This window comes from Chrysoperla carnea, chromosome 1, assembly GCF_905475395.1.
Source record: "Chrysoperla carnea chromosome 1, inChrCarn1.1, whole genome shotgun sequence".
NCBI classification, from domain to species: domain Eukaryota; kingdom Metazoa; phylum Arthropoda; class Insecta; order Neuroptera; family Chrysopidae; genus Chrysoperla; species Chrysoperla carnea.
In genome coordinates, this window is record NC_058337.1 from 70,914,748 (window position 1) to 70,942,355 (window position 27,608).

General features: G+C 28.5%; 1 protein-coding gene across 2 annotated transcripts; it reads right to left on the reverse strand.

Annotated features, from left to right (window-relative positions):
- LOC123290392 (cystinosin homolog) lies at positions 1–27,608 on the reverse strand. Of its 2 annotated transcripts, none has more exons than XM_044870557.1 (10): positions 27,512–27,608; positions 15,508–15,612; positions 13,593–13,707; positions 13,313–13,504; positions 11,566–11,706; positions 11,262–11,361; positions 8,608–8,898; positions 7,065–7,182; positions 6,864–6,966; positions 1–613 (listed from the first exon to the last, which is right to left on the reverse strand). In XM_044870557.1, exons 2-10 carry the CDS (start codon positions 15,572–15,574, stop codon positions 508–510), a joined length of 1,233 nt encoding a protein of 410 aa, XP_044726492.1. In that variant the 5' UTR covers positions 15,575–15,612; positions 27,512–27,608; the 3' UTR covers positions 1–507. The 2 variants fall into 2 exon arrangements, with proteins under 2 accessions (XP_044726492.1, XP_044726493.1); XM_044870558.1 differs by lacking the exon at positions 1–613 and adding an exon at positions 4,727–4,795.

Consider the following 27,608-nt stretch of genomic DNA (forward strand, 5'->3'; position numbering starts at 1 on the left):
TGAAAAATGAACTATAAATTCTACAAATTTTCAGGGACAGACGCGCTAATGCTTTAACACGTAGCGATCGTTCTCCTTCTTTATAACCTTCATGTGCTGCACTATAAAGCAAGCAATATGAAGGATAAATGAAATTGATATATGATTTAACCGTTGTATAAAATAAATATTAAGTTCTATATATTGTAGTTTTTTAAAAGAGAATCTACTACTTTTTCTAAGAAAATATTTGAAGTAAACTCTATTATGTGGAAACACACGCTCTTTTATTTGCAAAATTTATTTTTGCTAAGTCTATTTTAGTGTACTTACACTAACGATTGTAAAATAAAATGGACTAGGCAAAACTAAATTTTGGAAATTATAAATGAAAATAGTTATATGATAATATTGGAGTTATTGTAAACAACTCATTCTTTTAATATCTCAGTATCAGATCGTGAAGACCTACGATCTAGTTTTTTGACCGCACTGACTTGCCTAAACTTGAAATGAATTTTACCTAGGTCAAGTTGAAAGTCCACTATCACTGTCAGAATGAACACTATTTGCTACCTCATTAGCAATTTCAGTTGCATTAACGACACCTCCTGGTAATTCTTCGTACCGCTCACTGGAACAAAATTTAAAATTATTAGGTTATGATATCATTGTAAGATTGGCATGGCTGTTGGGGGGGGGGAGCGTACTATTGTAAGATTGTTTGAAAACACCAACTGTGTAATTAGATCTCACTCTGATGGAGGTTATGGCTAAAATGCAAGAGCTTAATGATTAATCAATGAAAAATTTCGAACCATAAGCGTAACTCTTTTATATCTACCAAGCAAGTTCAGTAGTAAGGTAATCGATTCATTCAATTTAGCTCGTCGCTGAATAATCGTTTCTTAGTACTTCACTTTGTTAACTCCCTTAAAAGCTTGCGTTAGCCAATTAAAAGGCTTGTTGATAACGGGATGCAATTTCAAGTTCTAATTGATTAATGTGATCTAAAGCGTGTGCTTAATGCGTTAATGGAATGGAACTTTTACTCATCGTTAGCTTGATCTGCAGAATGCTATTACATGTTGTTTTAAATGATTTTCGATGAAATAATCATGCGATAACTATTCATGTTTAAATTTTAATTAGAATAAGTCAATTCAGCGATAAGTAAATGGAATCACCCAATTAGGATATTCAAATGGAGATATCGCTTATCTACTTCTATTAAAAGAGAATTTAATGTTATTATGTTTTTTAAGAGGAATACCTTCCTATTTTAAAGTTTATCTTTTATCAGTAATGTACAAGGCTTCACTTTTTTATGACCTTTTAAATCATTTAAAAGGGCTGATTATTATACAGCTGTTTAAACCCTACAACTTAGGCATAAAACTTTTTTTGAATTCTGCTGTTTCGGTACTTTTCAAACACTCTGTGTACTAGACCATATGTGCGATTGATCCTGGTATATACGCTAGTGAATATTGCCACGTTTTAGGAGCCAAAGATATTAATCACTGAACTATGGCGTCGGGGGAGAATATGCCCACACGAAAGTAAACGATAAACTGAGTCGCGCTAATTCCCAAAACTGCTATATGGCAACGCCACCAGTATCGAATCTAAACCACTGGCCAATATTTAATTAAATTATTTATAAATAATTAATTTGTTTTTCACCAAATATTATTATCAATTAATTAAAATTAGTTATTAATTTAATGAAAATATAAATAGAATTTATACAAAATTAAAAATTGTTTATTTATTTTTAATTTTCTACTAATACCGCTATATGGATTCGACATATGTGGCGCTGTCTAGTGTTTAATAATGCAACTAAAACATTTTCATTGAGAGACCCATGATTTTGTCAGAAGTTAAATGACTTGTACACATTATATGACTGTGGTAAGGGCTTACTATGGAATGCTAGGCTCCCCGAATGCTATATAGGCATTGTTTTACATGGAAACTATGATTTTTTAAACGTGAGTCGAATGATTTAGTTTTTTTCCGCCTATTTATACAATACATTAGATTACTCTCTTTAGTAAGAGGTAAATTAAATTTTTCTTTTTGGTGAAGTTATCTAGAGTAAAAACTTACTACACAGCCAAACTACTTTCTAAATATGAGATTTAAACAGTATATTGGGAAATATTTACAAATCAAATTTATAAACACTTGACTGTGCTTTAGAAGGACCCCTCTCTAAACAAATGACACTAGTTTAGTCGAATTTACTGAATTCTTACATATTGTAGTACTGCTTATAGTATGGAGTGTAGAGGAGGTAAAGGAGCACAATTTCTGTGTTTAAAAAGTGGCCCAGAAATAACATTAAGCTGGCTTTGCTGTACCAGATACAATTACATACATATACATACAGTCCATTCACGTCATACACTCCGCTACACGAGCGCGTTCACTATTTTGAATATGCACTTGTATAGCATAGGCTTGTCATGCACACAACAATAATTCTGTTTAGTAAGAAGAGCCAACGCTTCATTTTTGTGCGACCGTATAAAGCGAATGCGCTGCAGATCACCTTTTTTTGTATAACAAGCCCAACATGATTGAATTTTGTCTCTATTTATTTTTGGCCAGGTATTTTTTGTACAAACTACAAGGAAATTTTTTTACAAGGGGAATTGTAAAATATTTACAACTCAAATTTATAACTATTTGAGTATTATGGATAAATTTGCACCAATTATTATTTCTAGTTCTACAATTAAACTATAGGGTTAAGAACAAAAACAACATTTAAAAAAATAGTTACAATTTTCGTATTTCTTTTTTTTTTCTTTTTACAATATAATTTAAAAAAATAATAAATAAATTTTTACAATTTTTTATGATACAAAAAAAATGTTTCAAAAATATTTTCTAATTGCTGGAAAATATCTTATCATTCAGAAACACTTAAGTCAATTAAATTTGATAATCATTTAATACTGACGTCGTGGAAAAACATTTTTTTAAGTACTTGAGGAAGAAAGAAAATTTTTAGCTAAAAAAGGATATTTTACGTGTTTAGCATAACACATGCGTATATTACTTATAAGAGCTGTTAATAACATATTCGCGGAATATTTTGTACTTTAATTGACTTACTAAATAACCATGAAAGTAATTATACACGATTATTGCTTTAATGACCTTCTCTGATGAAGATGGTTTTAACTAAACTAAAAATGATTCATACTGATTGTGTGTTTACTATCTATTGACGATGATGAAAATGCGATCACTTTCGGTTTAGCCGTACGCAAATTAAAGGGAGGAATGGAAATTTGAAAACCTGATAAAAATGTTAAATTGTTTTTGTAAACTAATGTAATCCATCGGTAATAACGTTGCCTATGAAGTTTGTTGTATTAGCAAGAGGTGATTCGAATAACTTTTGAGATATTGATAAATGGCATATACCCAATAATATGTAATAATATGATCATATTTAATTAAAATGAAAGGCTTTAAACGCGTTTGTTACTTCAAAATTCTTAATTGTTGAAGATAATTCAATCTTTTTGACCTCCTGAAGTATAGCATTCGATTCGCGAAAATTGCCTTTTAATTTTAACGTTTAAATTGTTAACCACAATAAGTGGCCACTCCTGATATTTAGTAGCAAAATGATAAAAAATGTGTACATGAATTTTGATAATATCTCAGTTTTCAATCATGTTTGTCACATCTTGGCGGGTCTCTTACGTGACCTTAGGCATTCTTGCATTATTATATTTTGTGCTTGGGGCTTGGTTTGTACAATACATTGCTGTAAAATCTATTGATTGTCGGGTATTTGGTTATCGAGTATTCATCAGAGAATACATTACAGCAATAGTTCGTTTGTAATGTATTTATTTTATAACCGATATACAAAATAATATATTGCGTACATCTTAAAGGGCTACAGAAAATTTAAAAAAAAATTGATTTGTTCCGTTGATGATTTTTCGATCATCTACTAATGTGGTGATGCTGTTAAAGTCACATTTTGTCAACCATTTAATTTTAAAATTACCTTAATATAGTATCATACATAAGTGAAAGGCTATGGTTGGAAAATCCGAACAGTTGAAGTAATTACGGCGAGTTTATTTTTCGGCAGGCGTGAAGAATTTTATTAATTTAAATTAGTCAAAATTTTTGGCATCTAATCTTTAATACATTGTCAATAAAGATCGAGCATTAATCAATGCAATACAATCACAAAAATATAAACTTTTAGTGATATAAATAAATTGACCAAAGTTTACCAAAAAAGCTTTCCAAATTTTTTCTAAACCTAAAAATAATTACTAAACAAAAGAGATATGAAATCAGCGCTGGGACTAATCTTTCGCTTCTATAAAGCATATTCATTTTGGAAAAACATTAATTAAAAAATGCATTCGATTTTATTTGTAGATTCGTTATAGAAGAATCTACACTTTCATGGTTAATTGTGTAAGTCATGTAGTTTGATAATTATATGTTATTTAGGAACTTTCATACAAAATGGATTTAAAACAATTTCTATTTGAGAATCATAAATTCGAAATGTGGATTGTGATTTCGTTATATAAATATAATTCTCCTTTATGTTAAAATCTTAGCTACAATAAATTCTTGATAAAACCAATAATGTGATCCAAAAAAATGGCATGTGATCCATCGAGAGTTGTTATGTGTGTATATTCAATTACTAGACTAACTCCCAAAAACGGCAGCAATGTGGTTTTGTTTCTTAATTTACACGCAAGCTTAAGTTGAATTTTATGGTGTTTTTGTGATAGATAGTGTTTTAGTACTTTCACTGTAAAAGAAGAATTTTTCGAAAACAATGATAAGTAAGAATAATAATATCAATATTTGTACAAGAAATGGATTGTAAATAAGGCTTAAAGTGCAATGTTCTTGTTGGTCTGATTCATATATGTTTGCTAATACTAAACCATGATCGGTAATTTTCAATTTCACCGTATTTATCATAATTTTCTAATACTTCAACCACCCGATATGACATTATAGTTCCCGAAACGATATAATGCGTAAACGAAAGGAGGTTTATTGAAGTTACAGTTCGCTAATCGTTTACTTAAGCCCTGTGCTTAAAAGGAGCAGCCCTTGCCAAACTTTAAATTTTTGTTTGCTGAAAAATGTCTATTTTAAATAGATATATTTAAATTTTCCTTGAAAATAATTTGAGTCATGATAATTGATAATTTAGCGATCAAAATTTAGTACTTAAACAACCACGGTCGTAATTTAATGTGTGACTGATCTAACTAAAATTAAGTATTCCCTATCGTGATATTCAGTGTTTGTGAATTAAAAAAATACTTATGCAAGTGAATTTTGTTCTTTAAGATTTAAAGTCATCCAATTCGTGTTGAACTGGAACACTTAAGCCAGACAGTAAGGTATGACATTTACTGACATAGTAAATGCAGGCAGGTGTAAGCGGTCTAATTAACAAAGTTTTGATTTCTTTACACCCTAAATAACAAGTCCTTGATTTATTAATGAAAATTTTTATGATTAAGCTACAAATAGATCCCAAAATATAAATTCCCATTATGTTTATCATTGTAATAACAAAAACAAAGGAATTCATAAACTGTTATCAAAAAAGAATTAAAATATTATAAAAAAATGTTATAAAAAAATGCATAACTACATCTGATAACAAACGTGCCTTATTCAAATTAACGTATTTTACATTTTGCTTCCATAAACCAACTACTTTGTGTTACTTACCTAACTGGATCGACCATTACAATATGTATTTATTTTATCAGGTACTATGTATTTATTTTATCAGGTATTTTATCAGGTACTAAAATAATGTGTCTAAGATAACACATCAAAGAAAAATTCGAGATCGACCACATCGTCATTTAATTACATGGTGAGTAATCAGGATACTAAAGAAATCCGCTTTGTTCATCTTGTGCTCAAATACTTATGTATAAGTATCTGGCCATACACTTATTGCTGTAAACAGGCTCCCCTCCGATATGATCTTAGCTTAAGAGTAGACCACAATCCCCTGTTGCAATTTTTCGGGTGAAATGACCCACCAGGAAAATCTTGTTGAAAAAGATGCTTCTAAGATATGTAGAAGTAAATTTAAGCACCATGGCGTTAGTTTTGCACGGTACAGATGAGAACATGGATGTCACATCCGTTAGTATCTCACCCATGCACCACCAAATATGTACGGCGTTGGTGGATACTAACTCTACATTGGTATTTGAAGCGAATTACATAAATGCAGTACAGAAATAATTCTGTTACTTCGGTACCGGAAGTTAAAAAAACTTTATATCTCCCGCCAATTTCCTAAGCCCTACGTGTTTATTGCTGTACGGCATTTATGTTATTCGCTTCGAATATGTAGAATTAGTATCCAGCAACATCGTATATGTTTGCTGGTGCAGGGTTGAGATACCAAGGGATGTGACATCCATATTCTCATCTGTACCGCGCAAAACTGACGCCATGGTGCTTAAACTTACTTTTCATATAGGAGCATCTTTTTCAACATGTTTCCTGGTAGGACATTACATCCAAAAAATTTCAGCATGGGCTTGTGGTCTAGAGTGTCATTTTTAACATGAATGGTAGATTCTCTCTCATAGAGGAGAATATGATTTACCGGTTGTTTTGTAGAAAATTATGGGATAAAGGAAGTTTTTCTAATAGTTTCCACTTTAAACTAGAAGCTTTCTTTGGAGGGTTTTTGCCAGTCGATAATATAACTTAAGCTATGTTTTTAGCCCTTTCCCCTATCATAAAAATATGAATAAAAAATTAAGTCTTATCAGAATTCTATAAATAATAGAAGTAAAAACTACTTTTCCAAAGAAAAATTTTCTTACCGATATAACACATAATGCTGAATCATGAAAAATATATCAAATGCAACGGAGAAAAATCCTAAACCAAATTTTGTTGGATCGCTTAATATTGAAATCCAGTCATCTGAAAAATATCAAACATGTTATAAATTATAGCCGTTTTATTTTATAGGACGGCTAATTTTGTATAAATCGATTGTATTGGTAACGGAAATACTGAACTGTAATTGTACATAGAAAGAATCATTTGCAGCATGCTTAATAATCCACCAGTAAAATCTAAAAATATATTTCCAATACTCCAACCAACAGTACTTTTGCGTTTATAATTCATATAAGCCTGGAAAAAAAAAACATTTTAATTTATAACTTTAGGATACTATTTGATGTTAAATAGCCCCTTTACAGTAAGGGACCACGGGATCCGGACTCAGTTACCAAATATTTTTTATTTCGATGAAATTTTAAGTATAAAGAATTTTCAAAATTATATCTTAATGTTATTAGCGTTATCGAGCTTGCATTAGAATGTAAAAGGCAGATAGATAAGTGGAAGTCTTAATGTGGAAGTTGCCACAATAATGTTCATTTGACTAATAGTCACCAGTTTCAATGGTGAGCGTTCATTTCAATAAAAATGGACGTGTTGTCCATATATTTCACTTTTTAGCCAAACAAAAATGTTTTAGCTACACATCACAGAGCCATTGTCATTGTGGTTAGTTTTAGCCTTAACGTCCTCATGTGTCACTATGGACCCTATGGTGGTTGCACATGTGGATGGTTGTAGAGGTGTAAAAGAAAAGGGGGTTGAAAATATATTTTTTGATAATATATTACTATTATTCGCCTACGTTATTCCGGACTGATCTAGAATGTTCTCGATAAGTCTTTCTAGACTGATCTAGAACGGTCTCGATTAGTCTTGACATTTCTAGAATAATTTGAAATATTCCAGATCGATTTATAAACTTCGAGAAAAATCTAGAAAGCTCTAAAATATATTAAACTGTTTTAAATGAGTTGAAAATGTTTAGATTTTCATCATTCATAGAATATTCTGGACTGGAAAAATGAAATAGCAATCTGGAAAGCTCTAAAATATATAAAATTTATATTGTAATTGTCTTAAATACAAATCAATAATTGTATAATTTGAAAAAAAAAACAAAAAAAACTAGTGTTTGCAGCAAGTAATGAACAAAAAATGAAGTAAGAACCACTATGCTTCTTCTATACACTAAAAATATTGAAACAAACCACTAAAATCAACTCAAAACAAGATTTATTTATGGCATCCACGTTTAAAAAACTTACTGATTGCATCACCGCTGGGACTTTGCGTAAGTACATAAAGAAATAAATTACTTAATTATATGTACATAAATAAATAAATTTATTTTACAGAACAAATGTTCTTTGTCCTGTTAGGCAACTTCGTATATAAGAAAATTTTCGATTGAGTTTTCGATAAAACGGAGCAATCGCAGCCATCGGCATATCGATTAAAGGACACACCGTCCCACTCCTTTTTGTCTCTCCCTGATTTTCTAACTACCAAAATACAGTTTCTTATATTATCCTGTGACTATTAATAATATTTGAAAAACTCTTAAACGGGTAGTTCATGTCATTTGCAGTTTTTGACAAATAGGAAAATCATAATATGCTCCCATGTTTAACTATGGAAGTGAAAAAGGATTATGTCGCCACGAAAAGTTCAAATTGATGAACCATTGTTGCTAAATTGTTAGGAAAAACTTACTTGTGGAATGTATTTAATTAATGTGATACATAATTTAACTGATGAACAACAATTAATAAAATCCAACCACAAAATGGTACCAGTAATAGCTAAAATACAGGTAACTCCAACAAACAAACCAAACACACATATTATACCAATCGCAGTAAATGAAACCCGTTGATTGTCACGTTCATAGATAAAACATTGTAAAATTGTCACAATTGTTGCAAATGTTGCATGTAATGCAAACACAATATCATTCACTTGTACTGGAATTACGCTACGTGGATACTTTGAAGCAAATTCGCTCTAAAAATTAAATTTTAGAAAAAAAAAAATTGTTAATCAATTTAGAATTTTCCATTTTTATACTATTTATAATCATTCTACACAATGTGTTCAAATCACGAGGATTTTTGAATTTCAAGAGTGGTAAATGGCATTCAATATCAGGGGGCGAATTTCGGGATAATTTTTGAAGAGAGTAACCAATAAAACTGAAGGGATCAATTCTTGTTTATAATCCTAGCAAACTTAATCCTTGAAATTTCAATTTAGTAGTACCGACAGTAAACCGGAAATTGTTACAGATGTTTATTGGACCCTATTATTACATTTGTAAAAGTGATGTGACGGTTGGGGTTCGACAAGACGTCGTAGAAAAACATTTTTGCTCAGAAAAACTGATAGCAAATATCTCTGAAAATGTGCAAAGCAAATCAAAAGTTATAAAGAACTAAAATGGTGCCATTCTTTACACATACGGTACTTTCCAAATTTTCGTATTTATCAGGAATTGAGTTAAACACGATTGCTTGTAAGAATTATATGTCATGTGTCATGTGTTTTTTTTGTATTTTAGACTAAGCGTACCTGAAAAAGTAGTCAATTTATAAAATAATTCGTGACAGGGTAAACTCAGCAGGAAAGGGTTAATAAATGGGTTACAAATGTTGAGTAAAAAATTCAACAGCTGAATGTTTTCCGGTGAAGAGGGGTGGGGGTTGTAAGAGGTGATCATTTTTTTTGTAAAAACATCAAAATTCATATAAAAAAATAAATTTTTGTATGCAAAAAACAATCTTAAAATTGCAAAAAATGGGAAAATTATATAATAATCAAATTTCATATCAATTCGCATTTTTTAATTTTTTATGCAATACAAATTACATATTTGATGTATATATGTAGAAATTGCCTCATATACTGAAATATTTATAAGTTCAATGTTCAATTCTTCATACAATGATTTCATCATTTACGTAATAATATTGCCTATATTTTTATATGAATAATGTTATGAAAGAATCATTGGGTGAAAATTAATCTTAATAATTCAATAAACACTCAGCTTGTATATCTTGTAAGTTCTTGCGCTTTTATTTTGCTTAGCACTGTAAAAAACTTGAAAACTTGCATTTCTGAATGCAAGTAAAAATTTTTCATAGTTTCAAATGTTGGAAAAATTGTTCAGTAAACGGATAGCGTTATAAATTTTTTAACTGTTCATATTTGAAAATTGAAAATCATGTAATGTGTGATAATTTAAATAATGTGATTCATATTTTCAACTTTACATGATAAACAATAATTGTTTTTATTTTTGAAGTATTTAACTCTTATTAATGATAAACAATGAGTTATGATTCATGAATTTTAGCATGCCAAAGAAGAAAAATTTATAATTTAAAAAAAATATATATATATAATTAATTGTTGTAATTTGATATTTAAAGAGAATAAAATCCAAATAAATAACCTTGATTTCAAGTAAATTAACCTTTGTTCGGCATAAGCTATAGGCGTGGTATTCAGTGTTGTGAGATTATTAAAAAAATGATCGTGAATTATTCGATTTTACCAAAAAAAAAGACTAGCCGACCTGACAATTTCAAATGAATTTTCACTTTAGTGAAATATTTACTTAATACATTTTTTATACTATGAACGCCTAGTTACATTACCGCAATTTAAATGACCCGTATTTGCACAATCACCTTTACAAGATTTAAAAACTAAAAAGCACATTTTAAAATATGTACTCTATGTAAATCCGTGCGATATTTGGAAAATAAATATTTACGTAATTATTTGGGTAATCATAAATTATCCGATTTTACCACAAAAAAGTTTTAGAGCACTGATTTGATGCATCTGGTGGGAATGATTAGTCTCAGAGGCATTCACAGTTAGGACAGGTACTGCGCAAGGTAAAATCAAGGTAAAATATATGTGTTAAAAAATATTATTGATGCTGCATGATATATTTATAGTTTAGTATCAATAATAAGGGTAACATAGAAACCGCAAATCATTTGAGTGGTGGGACACCGAACAGGATCGAGACTAATCATTCCCTATACAACTGGAGAGACAGTAGACGATACTATTAAGCTCTATAACTTGATGCATTAAAACCGTGCTCTAAAATGTGTTATGGGCTCTTGGACCATTTACTTGACCTCAAGACAACTTTAAATGCATATTTATTCTGCTGCCAATATTTACTAACCTACTTTTTTTCTAGAATTATAATATTAATTAAATTCGCAATTCGCAATGCATGTATTTGAGTACATCACTATAAAATTTAAATTCAGAGATACCAAAACAATTATGTAAATATGTAAAATGATCAAATTTTTTAAAATAAATAAATAATTAAAGATTACCTTAATTTTTGGGATAAAATATAATCCACAGTTAAACACTGAGTATAATAAAAAACCAACAATATTTAAACTTATAAAATCAAAATTTAAACCAACCACGCTAAAAATGAACAAACATATATTTTAGTTATTATTATTTAACTTTGAAGGTACAAGGGCTGACTATGACTATAGTGGTTTTATCACGAGTCTGTGTGTTTTTTATCTTTACGTTAGCCCTGTATAATTTAAAACAGTTACACAGTATAATTTAAAAATGTTTCTTATTACTTATTTTATTACTTAAGGCAAAAAATTTACAAACCTTTTTCGTTTAAAATTAATATATATTTGTGGATAAAACGATATGGACCATGCCGCAAAATAAATCCAACCAATAATTGAGGATACTTGAGTAATAACATCACTTTTTTCAACAGTTACCCGTATAAATAATTTATTTGTACTTTAAAAAGAAAGAATATTTTTGATAAAAAAAAAACAAAACAAAACAACAAACAATTTAAAACTGCATCCCACCCCCATTTCCTTATTAGTAAGTAATTGTAATTCTCATGCAGTTCTTATGTTCTATTCAGAATTACTCTAAAACGTAAAATTATTAATTGAGAATTATACAACCATTCGAAATCTACGCGCTGCTTTTTGCTATTTTTTTATTGACTAGTTTTGAATAAAATTAGATAGATTCTAGAAATCCTTGATGAAATTATCGCTCGGGCACTTCCAGAAAATTTGTTTTCCAGTTGGATATTTTGAAAGTATCAAAAATATACCTGTTTCAATGAAATTGTTTATTTAAGAATAGTTTGTGTTGCTCCGAGTAAATTAAAAACCTTGACCAAAATAAATTTTACTATTTTAGGCACTTATTTCGAATTGAAAATATTATATGTTGAAACTCTATCGCACATTGCGTTGATTCGCACTTTCAATCATAATTATTGGAAAATTACATTTTTATCAAAAGATAAAGGATATTGTCTAAGTGTCTGTTAATCGATTTTGCCTTGCTGCTCCTAACTTACCTAATAATGACTACTACTTATGTGTTTTTTTTTGAGAGCGAAATTGATTTCCTAGTGCTTCTAGTATAGAGAAGTTGCATGTTTTTTAATTTTAATGTTTTTCTATTTCTTTTTAAATTTAAGAAATAGATTATTGATGAAATTTTACAATAGGGTATTATCGTTAGTCAAAAATAAATTATGAAATTTGAAAAAAGTTAAAATTTATGTAAAAATATACTTAAATATTCTGATTTCGAGTGATAATAGCACATTTTTCTTTTAAAATATTAAAATTAAAAATCGAAATTTTTAAACTGTATATCACGTGACCTAAAACGCGGGCAAGCCCTGCTGTGATGTCATATCGGTATGGGCCATAGACTATCAGTTAGTTCAGTGTAGACAACTGGGTATAATCAAGTATAATATATTATATATCCATAGATAATAAGTATTTATATTTATTATAATCAGATGTCTATGAATATATCTGTCAAACTTATTTGTGTTATTTCGTATAACGATACCGATATTATATCATCAAATTGGATGCCCGCGTTTTTGACAGTTTAAAAAAGGTTTAAAATATAATTTAAGTTTTTGGCAAGAAAGCGTGTGTATTTTTCCGAAATGAATTTTTGATGGCTTTTTATTAGCAAAATCAACATTTTGAGGTATTTTTGCAAAAATAGTAGAATACCCTTTTGAAAATGGTTTTTCTATATTTAAATTCAAACGCCAGTAACGTCAACACAACGCTTTAGTAACGCTAACGCGGAGTGAAATGATAAAATAACATGAAGAATGATAAATAGTTTGCCTCTCAACTTGCTTTCACTATATTATAACGTAATTTTTTCTGGAATTATTAATTTAAAAAAAAATTAAATAATTATAGGTACTTTAGATGAATTATGCTTTCATTTATATATATAATTTGTGGCACTCAAAAAAAATTAATGCAACTGCTCTCTTTCGATTGGTATGATAAGTTTTTTAAGGGGTGGGTAGCAGTATTTGTTACAAATATTATAGTCTTACTCAAAAAGATCCGGTGGTGTTGAATTAAAATTTAATGCGGAATGTCCTGCAATACCAGCCGATATACAAACACTGTATGATTGTGATGTGTTATTCTGTGGTGCTTCAATTTCAATAATATTCGGTGAAACACTAATTATGTCCGAATGTTGAGGTAATAAAAATATTGTAATATTTTCATTAAATGCCCCACTGTATTAATTATAATAAATTAAATAATTAGTTTAATGATCGCTTAATTTATTTATATTTTTAAATAATTATGCATAATAAGATTTACCTGACATTTAATGTAAATGTATCTGATAGACCTTCAACTAATACCATTGATTTTCTATCGATCGATATCGAAGGTGATGTCTCATCATTTTTGGCTAGAATACTGTCAAATAAACCTAATAATAAAAATAAGCGAAGTTAACAATTTAATAATTGTTTGCGTTAACTAATAAGCGTAGCGAATGTTTTATAGCCCCTCAAACATTATAAATGTCTGTAACTTTGATAAACGATGCGGGCAAATAGGTGTACAATACAGCCCATACAACCTATAACCGTTTTGGATGCGTTTTTCCGTATATTGGGTATAGGCTATTGTTAATATATTCGAAGTTATTTTTTTCTGGTTGTGCAAAATATCGTGGTATATCGGCGTCGAAAAAAAAATCGTATATCTTATAGTTTAATAGTGTGTCACATGTCTTTAAACGTTAAAAACGTTAAAAGTTAAATGTTTAATGTTATTACGATACAGGTAAAGGATTTGAGTAACATTACTTCTATGACTTATGGCCGTTTCTGTAAACACATATGCTCGAAGTTTTTTTTCGCCAATGTCAAAATATCATATTCCAAGACCCAAATATCTCTAAAGTAATATATAGAATTATTAACGTTATATGACACGAAAGATTAAGACTCAACTGCTTAATTTTAAGAAAATTTTGTTTTTGGGATAATGCAGGTTTTTTGGCTGTATACATTTTAAAATTATTTTCGTAATTTACAGGATATTCGGAACGAAAAGTTTTTTTTTTTTTTTTAATGGAACACTCTGTATATTATTTTATTTTCAGGTTTTACGGTCAAAATAAAAGTGAGTTTCATTTAGGTTTATCTCACTAAAAATTTACGATTTTCGAAATATTCTGTATTTTCTAAAAATGTAGTAGCAATTTTGTACAGATAGAAAAAAAAGATATATTGGATCGAAAACATGTGAAGATATCTGTATAAAAAAAATTATCGAAGACAGAAGTACTATAATTTTATAGCCGTTACTGAAAACCTTCTTTGTTAGTGGGTCATTCCACTATTGAAAATGGCATCGCAGTACGAACGAACTCTAACTCTTTCATACATACGAGCGAAACAGAATGCCTCCTTTTTTGAAATCGGTTAATTTTTTATTCTTAAATAAATAAAAATAATTGATTTGTTCTGGCTATAGAATTTTGTTGAATAATCTCCTTCGAAAAAATCAATTTGTTACTGAATTTTTGTGACTAATGCGATTTTTTGAGGCGCACCATGCGATGATTTGAGACGTGTATTGTATTTTAAAGGTATAACTCATTAGCTGCTAGATCCATCCATTACCTGCTATATCCAGATCCAAGTGCAACTGAACAATTATCAGTTTTTTGGTTCGTTTGCATTTTGGGAACATAATGGGGATGTTGACTTATATGATTTTTGAAAATGTTTATAAATACGCAAAATATGAAAGTTTAAAACTCCTAATTAAACAAAGAGGAAAATATCGACTAGTGACGTCATTGCACAAAAAGAGACAGACAACAATCTTTGAATGTTTATAACTTGATTCCTTTAAAATACAACAACAGGCCTCAAATCATCTCATGATGAGAAATGTAGTGCGGCAAACACTAACAAATAATAAATCGAAATTCTTTCTTCGATAATTTTCGTTATATGGACATTTTCACATGTTCTCCGTCTGGAATGGCAATTTTAAAAATAAAAATATAATTTTTCCCATTTTCTCTTCTCTTTTTACAAAAAAAAAAAAATTCTAATTCCGAAATTGCCAAATAATTTTTCGATTTTTATAGGATGTACAACTTTCATTATAACAGGTTGCTATCAAGATGTGTCAAATAATTTTTCCCAGAGATAAGTGTCAAGCTTACTTGCTAGCAAAAAAAAAAAAGCACAAAAATTTAAAAACTTACCTAAAACTAACAATCCATATAATAAAAACTTAATTACACTAGGAGTATTTAATTTTCTTGGCTTCATTTTAATGTTGTTTTGTTGACTAGACTTTTAAGAGTAATCTGAAATAAAACATAAAAAATATTTTATTAAAAAAATTATTGATTTAATTGTAGTTTAAAGTGACCGTATTATTAATGTCAAGGGAATCTAAAGGTATTTCTCTGTCATTGACTCAAATTTAATATATCATATATAATTTAAAACAAGAACATAGTTTAATTATCTGTTTAAACTTTAAAGTATCAAAACTGTTTACATTAAATGATGTGACTGCACCATTAAATTAAATTAAATTCTAATTATATTTAATAAATCATTTTTGTTTTATTTCAAAGTAATTAGATAGCTCTATTAGTTATTACCAAGAGTTAATTAATGGAAAAATTTTATCAAAGATTAGTGCAGTAAATCTGATTGTGAAAAAGTGAAATGCATAGTCACAATTTCCGTTCTCAAAAATTATTTTTTATATATATCAGAAGTCAGAATTGTACCGCCCAGGTCTGAGGAACAATAGAGCTTTTTTTTGATACTTTTATACCTACATTTTTTGAGCGAAATGTGTAAAAAAAAACAATGGTTTCGATGATGGGTTTTCAAATATATTTCTGAAAATAACCATCAATCCTCTTTATTAAATGTGCTTAAAATCTCTCTTAATTAATGTTAGTATTATAGTATTTGTTACAACAGTTCACAATCTTGTATATACAGGGTATTAAAAAAGCATAGGAATAGTCGAAAATTTCGAGAATAAGGTTTTTTGTTTTGAAAAAACATTACACAGAATTATAAAAAATATTTAAGTATGAGTTCATTTTCATAAAATTATCATGAAGATGATTTTTTAAGTAGTATTTTTCGACAGGCGTTAGTTAACGCTGTGGTCGCAAAAAAGGTATTTCGTAATTTTTGAAAAACTTAAACACACCTAAAAGAAAGAAAAATATTGTATTAGTTCATTTCATGCAGATACTTATTTGAAATATTTGCGTTAGTTAACGCTATATTCGCAAATATTTTCTTGCGGCTTTGTTCTAACTGACAAAAAATCAACGCAGAGAAAAAATAACTCACGACAGAAATGTGTGTTTAAATTCTAAGTAAGATATTTGTAACCACTAACAAAGAAATTAAAAAATTTAGCCTCTAAGAGGTTGAAATGGTAAAACAGTCAAATTACTCGATCATCAACACATTGTAATAGAACTTAAAAATTTCGAGAGCAAAGTCACGATGGAGGATGCTTTATATATAAAATGTCTATATTTTTTCGTTAGGTGTTATTTTAGTTACGTTCGTTATTATGGAAAGTAATAATTACCCAATTTTAAAATTAACGAAAAGTATATTAAAATTTTTTTGAACAAAAAAAAACTTATTTAATGAAAATATCAATTCAACAATTATGTAGATTTTTTATTATATTTATTATTACTATTATATTTATGCATTAAGTGTCCCACTTTAAGAAATCCAGCTGAAAATTTTTTTAATCCTTTCTCAAGTAAAATTTGCAAGGTTCAAAAAAAAAATTATTGTCCCGAACTGAGAAGACATAAAGGAAAATTTTAAATTAGAAAAAATAATTTTTATAAAACAACAAACCATTTTTGTTGGAAACATTTTTTCGTAAGCCTATTAAATACATGAAAATGTGCGTGATTTTTTATAATAATAAAAGATAGAGAAAAACTCCAAAAAACAAGTTAATCTTTGTAAAAAAAAACCAACCAACAACTCTTGATAGGAAATTTATATAAACCTTGATCAGAATCTGTAGAAATTGATTTGACCCCCCCCCCTCGAATAGGATAACTTTTTATTTAAGTAATCTTTTCAAAAGTCAATCGTTAAAAAATATTTCACTTGATTATTTCAAAGGGACACTTGGTATATGAATTCATGTTTTACCTATATTACAATATATTTTCTTTTGAAACATTTTAATTAATGTGTTCAGTTTCGTGTTTTTGTAGTATTAAAGTAACTAAATTTATTAGATACCTGAACAAATAACAAATGGTAGGTGAAATAGTTGACAAAAACATTAAAATAATAATTTTTTGTTGAACAAAAATTTAATAATATGCTAATAGTTTTAGTTTTCTGTAGCCAGTTAATATCAACAATTTGATAATTCCAAATTTAATTTAATAATTCAGTAATTTTTTTAAATTAATTCAATAATTTTTTTAATTAATTAAAGTTATGAAGTTAATGGAATTTTTATTTTGATCAATTTTTCAACAACTTCTAAAAGTAGTTAAAGATTTTGGAGAGTTAAAATTTATTTTTGAAATATTCCGTCTTCTGTCAAAATAACTTTTTCAGATTAAATTCTGAGTGCCCATGAAAAGCAGCTAATCAACAATATTATTGACTATCAATTAAGCGAAACAACGAAGTTATGCTAAGAATTTAATCTGAAAAAGTTGTTTCGACAGAAGAAGGAAAATTAAAAAAAAAAAAGTCTCGACATTGTTAACTCAAGCATGTATGGGCGCAGTGTAACGTTTAAAATCTGTGTAGACTTGGAAAAAAAATTTACATTTCCACAGCAAAAACGCGAACTAAAAATGTTCAAAAATATCTTCAAAATAGTATGAATTTTCTATTTTTTACAAGTAAAATGTCAACAAATTGTTGAAAATTTACCCTTCTTTAAAAATAAATACTATAGTTTTTGAGGAAAAATCAGTAACTTCCGGGTCACAATCGGCAAAAACTGAAATAAGGTCAAAATTTTCGAGGATTTTCTTATTTTTCGGCATGATCCAGTCGTTTGCCGAGGTCGAAAACTTGGATTTTACATTGTCTTTACATTGCAAACAACATATCAAAAAAACAAAAATACCTGATTTGATGCAAGGTCCAATGTTTAATTTGATTGTAATATATTAGTATCTAAGAAACAGAAACTATATGACGTTTACTAACTGCAAGGTAAGCAACCAAGAGGATGATTATCCATGTGTAAAAAAGTAGTAAAATATTTATAAATACGGCTCTTATCGATATTTGTTAAGTATTCAATATCTCATAAAAATACAAAATTTGAAGGAATAATAATGCTATAAAGAGAGACTATTAGAGTTAGGTGGCTCACACAGCAGATTTTATCAATAAATCTCCATAATAATTGCAACCTCTTTTTCAGAAAAAAGCAAAGAAAGCTTAATAAAAATAAAATTAATCCGAATTCGTTTTTTCTAAAAAAAAGTACAAAATCCTTTAATATATAATTTTCAATATGTCAGCATTATTTTACACGTGATAATATTAATAAAAATAGATTATTATCATAATAATCAAATGAATTAATAATATGAATATGAATTTAAATATAGGTGTTGTATTGACGACTATTTGTGTTGAATTAGCAAACTTGAATGCATATATTACATAAATTATACTGACACATATTTTCATTATTTAATTAATTATACAGCTAAAAATAATTAAGCAATTATTTACAAACAAAAGAATTTAAATTTACTTCAAAAAAGAAAAATTGAAAAAAAAAAAATATGTTAAAATATAAAAACTGGTATGTGTGCTGTATGCAAATAAATATACGTACACTGGTTGGTTATGAAATTGAAATAAGTAAAAAAACTTGTTAAATTAAGGATGTATGTCACTGCAGCTTCAGAAAGTTCATAGTGCTTATAATAAGATGTTGATGGCGATCACCGAGATCTTTAAATAGTTATTTAATGTTAAAAGGGTGCCTTTTAGAGGAAATGTTTATATGAGTTACAAATTTATTAAAGCGAAGTGATCAACCGCTTTCTGCTAAATCGTAGGAATACTAATTTTTGTATCTACTGCTTTATTATACACTGAGCACGACACGGCGTCGCTCTATTTGATAGCAAACGACTATTCGGGAGTAATAAACGGTATCGCCGTTGTGGTTATGGCAATGAAACATTACAGCACGTGCTGAATCATTGGGTGCGTTTGGCAGAAAAAAGCGCTTGAGAGCGCTTACTAGCGCTGAAAAACAAACTGTACAGTTTTCGGCCAGGACATGTTTGCTAACTTCAGTTCTTCTTCATCATTCACAACATTATTTAATATATTATTCATTATTGGTAATTTTTTAATATGAATAATTTAATAATTTACAAACATATATTTAAATTAGGTTAGGTTCCCCGGTTAAAGCTAACTTAGTGTCCTAGAGGAATATAGCTATTTACTATTTGACAGCGCTTACCGCTTAACAATCGCCATTTTGCTTACAAGCGCTTCCTAGCGCTTTTTTCTGCTAAACGTACCCATTGTACCGCTAATTCAGCAGCGTGGCAACTGCGATATAACTCATTCAAGATCTTTTTCATCAACTACCGGAGTCAACTACCGGATCCTGCCTTGACATAAAAAATAAGTGAAAAAACAACCAGCTGGCTGCTGAATTAACCACGAAAGCACCTGAATCTCAGTGGCTACATTAACTTTATGGCATCAGCTAGTCTTGGGGAACAGCACCCAAAAATACACGCAGGCTGAGGCTTGGTTAATGGCCTTGGATCCGACTACGACAGCGAGACGATTCGCTAACCAGGCAGAACCTGGTATTTCATGACCCAGTATAAACGTACTAAATGGCCTGAACATTCTAGTCTCAATCAATGTTGTCTATACAGTTCAAATTTTCTGAAAAAATTTCGCAATCTCTATCAAGAACGCTTATATGTAAATTAAACGATTTATTCTACAATACAATACGCATGTATACATACAATATAATGTTTTCATCTAATTTGCGCCTTCACGCTTAAACAATGATGTTTAATAAAAAATATTTCAAACAAAAGTTGTTTATCTTTTATAAGAAACATTTTTTCATTTAAACTTTTGTTATACCTCTAACGGTTTACAAGATAGGTCCTACGGACACAAGACCCAATTGATAAATGTTGCTCATTTACGATCTCTACCTCATTTTTTACGTCCTAAGCACGCTATAAAAATTTCAGCTTGATATCTCTTTTTGAGAGCTTTTTGAGTTATCGTGTTTACAAAAATTTTTCGCGATTTTCTCATGAAAGTTGAGGCTATGTGGAAAAAATCCCGCGCAAGTTATTCAATTTTGTTTTATCTGTAACTTTTCTGCAAAACATTTTTCGCTAGGATGCCATTTTTTTTTAGCCCCTGAAATCCACTTTCTCATTTCCAAGGGTCCCCACTTTAATTGATTTTTACTATGTAAATGAGTGCATATAAAGAGTTAGATGCATATAAGGAGTATTATATGTGTTTTCCCTTCAATTTCCTTCAACAACTATGCGGTTTTTGAAAAAATGTTCTGCTAAAAAATCGGTTAGCATTCGTACTCATAATCTACCTCAAAAGCTGATATATCAACTGATGTAATACACATTGCCTATATATATGTTTTTTTTAAATATGACAGTTTTTTTTTTACTATTAATTTGCTAGCTCTGTTCTCTACTCAATTAATTCAAAGTTTAAATGTTACCGTCCCCATGCTCTATAAAAAATATTTTTATAACAATTGGATATATTCATTATCGTCTTCGACGAAAGAATGGTGGTCTTCCAAAATTAGGTTCAAATAAAAAGTAATTTTAAGAAAATTTTATAAACAATTGTTTCATTTCAATATATAGGTTTTATTATGGAAACGAAGCAAGAATTTTTCACTGATATTAAATTATCAACTGTTATTTTTAATAAAATTATTCTGTTCCACTTAAAAAGGTAGGTGTTATATAAATTACTATACATTTTTACTTAACAACTTATTAATTACTTTGAAAATAGCTTTGTTTTCAAAAACGATAACATACAATATTAAATCAAGGTTTTTTCTAATTATTTATTTTAATAGTTTTTTTATATTGAATTACCGAGCTAATTTCCGGTAAAAAAATATTTACAGATTAGGTAGCATAGGCACTAGTGTTTTGGGATTCGAGTAAAATTTGTTTGCTACAATATGTTGATATAAAATTTGTTTGCTGCAGGAGTATTGATTATGAAAATCCTTATTATCAGAAGAATATCAGCTATATAAAGTAAAGAAAGTATTGTAATCGTGAAAAAATTCGTGTATTAAATATTCATTATCAGCATTATTTACTACATTTTGAGTAGTTTTGGCAATATGTCTGTACGTATGTGCGTATGAATTCCACATAACTGAAAACCATATAGTGTTAAGATTTTCGATTTAGAATTACTGCAACATCTACCTCAGCCGTGCACTCTCACTAATTGTACTTCATCACTAAAAGCATCGTTTTTTAGAATTTGATAGAAATTTTATTTTGATTTTCTTTGAATCCAATTTTTGACTATCTTTGGTTTCTAAGCACATACTAGTAGCCTCAGACAGGTCACATAACGTCACATCAGATTTATTAACGAGACAAACTTTTGTCTCGTAATTATGTTATATTATGTTTTGGTCAGTTTTGAACAAGAGATGTTTACGAAATTTTTTTAAAGACAATGTATGCATTGGGAAAGGACGTCGCCAATAGCGAAAGCTACAAGGAAAGAGCAGTTTAAAAAAATTTACCAAATGCCTCCTGCCCTTTAACCAAGTCTGCAAGATTCCGTATCGTTTTTAGTCAACGCAAATCCTCGAATTTTAATTATATAAAAAAATTGTAATTTGTATATTTTACTATAAATTTTATCTCTTCACCATCTAGGCTCTCTCCGACACACTGGCTGGCGACGCCTTCAGATATTGGTATTGGAATATTGAATTTCAAGGAGTCTACAGGGTGTAAACAAAATTTGTAATTTCTAGCCGAATAGCCGAAACATGAATCACGAGAAAATTTGGCGATGTGTTTTCAACGGATATATCCATTTTTTACATCTCTTTATTCACAATGTTGGTTCCACATGACGCCTGTAAATGTGCGTATGTATACTTGCGGTTAATGAAATTGCAACAAAACTGTATATCAAATATATTTGGTGACATTAAAACACATATTAAATAATGTGTATTTTTCAACCACCAAACGTATCTGATATGTCGATTGTGTTGCAATTTCATTGACCACAAGATACATATATGTTTTTATGCATTTCCATAGCTCAAAAGTCATCATTCGTAGAATCATTTTGGATTTAGGATTGTTGTAACATAATAGATATATTTCGAGTTAGTAATATTTAAGTTTTTTTGTTTCCGTATAATTTTAGATTTGGACGTGTGGTATGGCAAATCTTTTGACTCCCTCTCGTAAATGTGGGGCGAGATTTGTGGATGCCCTCTTATTAAAATGTATGTTAGGTGAACGACTTTTGAGTCTCCGCAATCAACTAGATTACGGCATTTAAAATTTTAAATATCCGTATTTTCACAATTCTTGTTTATATTGGAATAAAATATTTTCTTAAGGTAGTACCTACACGAAAGTGATATTTCAAGAATTTCTCAAAACTCAGAATATAAAATATTTAATTCATAATACACATGCTGTTAAAATTAGAAGATGATTTACCATGCCATACATGAGATATTAGCAATTAAAAGTGACGCAATTTGTACGTGTACATGGGAGAAGCGTATAAAAATACACAAATTTACAAATATTATATTTATTTATCAATGAATGACGTTCACCATCTCTATGAAAAACTAATATAATGTAGAATACTATATTTAGAAAATATATAAAAAAAAATAAAAATTATTTACCATATAGTTTCGATAAAAAACTTAAATAAATAACTCGTTTTAGCGATGTTTTTTTGTGGAAAGGATATGAAGACTAATGTTAAAGTTATATATCATAGTGTGTGTGTGTATACGTATAGGAGATAAATTAGTGTGTAACTACAGTCTTGTGAAAATAATATATGGTATATGTATAATAGTCAAAGCACAGTTAATGCACTGAATGATAGTATTAGTCCAAAACTTTTAGACTGGACTGTCGCGGAGGAACTACCTTAAGCATGATATTTTAAAAAAATTACTAACTTTAAAAATAAAAATTAACAAAATAGAAGAAACATGATAGGGTCTGGTTTGGAATATCACAGGGAATAAATATTTGTCGTATAGTATCTACTTGCGTAAGACCATAGTATATTAATTCCCCCTACCTTGGGGGTAATTAGAGAGTATATGCTTAACAAGTTTCACCCAAATCGAATTTATATCTGGCTAGTCGCAAAATTTCGATGAAAGCATACTTTATACACCCAAAATTTCCCCCCGAGTCAATTACAATAAAGCAACACAAATTTCTATTTTACACAGTAGATAAGAAAAATTAAAAAATAATATTTCAATTTATTTACATTTGCATACGTATTATTTCTTAAGAAAAAATCAAATTTCAATTATACAATTTTCATTATTTTCAAAAATAAAATAAAGTTAGGCGCGTGTTCGGTTTTATTTTTCCAAACATTGTGTGTGAAAAAAACTTATACAGGATGATTTTTGAAAAAAAATTTAAAACTAATTTTTTATAAATAATTACATCACGAACATGACTCTTCAAATTTTATTTATTTTCATTAATAATAACTTATATTTAAAAATTAAACACAGTTTTTAAAAAAAGTTTTCTTAGCGAATTTTGAGAAGTTATAAAAAGACCTTGAGCGGAGTAATCCTCAATTTTCTACGGAAATGCTCCAGGCAATACCAATGGCTAATAAAAATTTATGTTCGATTTAGGTTATGTAAAATGTATTAAAAAAAAAAAAAAAAAAAAAAAAAAAAAAAAAACTTTACAGTTTTATATATATGGTCTCAGTAAATTTCTTCTCGCTCAAAGACTATGTTTCTCTTAAAATACTAAATTATTCTTAATTCAAGAAAAAATAATTCTTATATAAAGAAATAAATTTTTCTGCAAATAGTTTGTATATATTTGCGAAATTTAATTCTTGTTCAAAAATTGAAACGGTAAAAAATTTTTTCGAAAATATAATAAAAGTATAGGTACCTTCACTATAAATACCAAAATTTGTTAGTAGGCTACTAATAAAAAAATATTATTATTAAATAAAATTTCCATCATAAAATTATTTGTTATTAAGGAAAAGTGCATTTAAATGACTGATAAAAATTAACGTTAAAATGAAAATAATCACGCTATGTATTTTTTTTCCACAATAATTAATAGCAAAAATTTCATTGAATTTCCTTGGCTGCATACATATTAAAAATCATTTTTTTAGTCATACTTTGCAAGAAATAAGTATAACGCAAGTCATACTTTGCAAGAAATAAGTAGTGCTATTTTGCACTGTATATTATTATGTATATTTTTATACCATGTATATGAAATATACATGGTATAAAAGTTATATTAAGTTTAGTTCCGAGCTTGTAACGCTTAAAAATATTGATACTACGAACAAAATTTTGTTATAGGTGTTCATAAAATCACCTAATTAGTTCATTTCCGGTTGTCTGTCTGTCTGCCTGTCTCTCATCACGATTACTCAAAAAGGAAAATACATATCAAGCTGAAATTTATAACGTGTTAAGGACGTAAAAAGTGAGGTTCGTAAATGAGCAACATTGGTCAATTGGGTCTTGAACCGTTAGAGTTCAAGACCCAAAAAAACAAAAAAATAAACAAATTTTGTTTGAAACATTTTTTCGTAAACATCACTGTTTACCCGTGACAGTGCAAATTGTATATAGTATGTATTATATATATTGTATGTATTATATGGGATATCAGTTACATGTATGTATGTGTAATGTGACAGAGTAATCAACACTTTCTATACGTGGTATTTCAACAATTAACTCAGTCAATTGTTTGTTTTCACTTGTTTAAGATATTTTAACTACTACAAAAACATTGTTCTTCGTGTTAGAGATATCGAAAAAAATTATTAGATAAAGTTGCTAAGAATGTTTTTGTATACCCCTATATTTTCATGACGAAAATTCACATTTTTAATTTTTAATTTTTTAGGTCATTATGTACTCAAAATTATTGATAGTTTATTTTTTATGTTGTGTCTCTTTTTAATATCGAATTATCATGCATTTTGGGGGTTTTTGAGGCTTCATTCGCCTCCACAGTCTAACTTGCGATGGATAATTGCAAATTTTATAAAGATTAAGGTAATGCTAAAGAAGTGCTTTTTCTCGTATGATCAATATTTCTAAGCGTTACAAACTTTGGACTAAAATTAGTATACCTTGATGTATATATTATATATACAGGGTAAAATAACAATTATTTTTATGTAAGTTGGGAGCAAAAATTTCTCGCTTTTGTCATTTCTTTAAGTGCGGGCTCTGCCGCTTAGAAAAAACCAGTGTTAAAAAAGTATGACAGTGTCGGTCGATACTCGAAAAAAAATTTTATTTCGACTTACAAATATTATGACAATCGTATTATTTATCATATAAATTGTTAGGGTATTTAAAAAAAATTAATAAAAATGAGCCGTGGTGACTATAGCCTTTAAGGGCCAGCTCAACAGCTTTCTAATCCTGAAAAATATAATATTTTTTTAACTTACAGAAACATAATAAGAAGTTAAATCTACAGTTAAATTTATTTTCTAAATCTTTAATTTAATAATTACTCTAAGCGTTAATTACTATTAAAGTAGGTTAAGTTGGAGGGTTCGTTCGGCAGAACCGACACTTATTCGGAGGCCTCCTGCTCCATGTGTTTCCTCCGTACATATACACTAGTTTCTTCCGTCCATATGGACGACAATAGCTCATCATAATTTGTTCTGACGGCGGGAATCGAGCCCTACGAGTACCGCAAACGGTAGTTGGTACACTTTAACCAAAACCAACAGAGACACTGGGGTTGGCTACGATTAACATAAATATAGAAACAAAAAATTCAAATGTTACTCATTCGAATTTTATATTTCCCTCCAAAAATCCAAATATTTCGGTAAATATTAGATTTAGACCAAAAAGAGTGACTCCCAATTTAATGCTATCATTTCCTCATTGCAATCCAATATCAAATAATTTCAAATTGATCAGATAATTTGACTGAGAGTTTTCGCGCAAAAAAACATTTGGAACCGCACACACAAACATAAATACATTTTTTTATACATTTTCACAAAATTTTTAGGCAACGTACACAAAAACACAAATACATTTTTGATATAATTAATTTTCACAAAATATTTAATTTTCCAGTTTAAAACAACAACTTCCTATTAGAAATCTAATAATCAAGTCTAATCAAAATAAACCTAATTTGTAAATTTAGCATCATCACTTCCGAACAAGTGTTCAAAAAATTTGAAAATTATCTTCAAACAATGGAGCAAAAAATTTTAAAAGTCAAATATAATGATACACTAAAGATTTGCCCAAATTTTTAAATAATACATTTTACTTTTAAACGTAAAGCCCATATTAAATTTTCTAAATATCGAATTTTCGAATAGTAGGTATTATTTAAAAAAAAAAAAGCGTGAAACCTTTGAAAGGGCATGTACGCATAAGAAACAGTTTCTTCAGTATTTATTAATTTACAAGTTTCCTTAAATTTGTCGAAATATTTTTGAATACTTAATACCGTATCGGATTGCAAATATTAAATTTCTAAAAGGGTAATAACATATATTGATTCCGAATAATTATCCCATCGAATTTTCATTTCCAAATAAATAAATCAAATTATAACAATGAAAAAAAAAGTTCGAAAATGGTTCGAAAATTTCAGGGAGTGCAGTATTTGCATTCCTTAAAAAAATGTTTAAATATTATAAAATTAAATTTAACAACTTCACAATAATTTTATCAAATTAATAACAAATTAATTGTGGGTATATTTTCATATCCGAAAATTTAAAAACTATTCAAAAAAACATCTAAAAATACTAAAATTGTTCATACATACATTTTATAAATATAATTTAAAAAACCAACAAAAAAAAAAACTATTTTAAAATAAAATTAAATAACAATTAAAAATAATAAATAATAATGATTATTACTTAAGTGTGTATTAATATTTTAAACTGTGTCTCAGTAACAAATAAAGACAAAACGAACAACTTAACAGTTAAATTATTATTAAATAAATCAACCTAA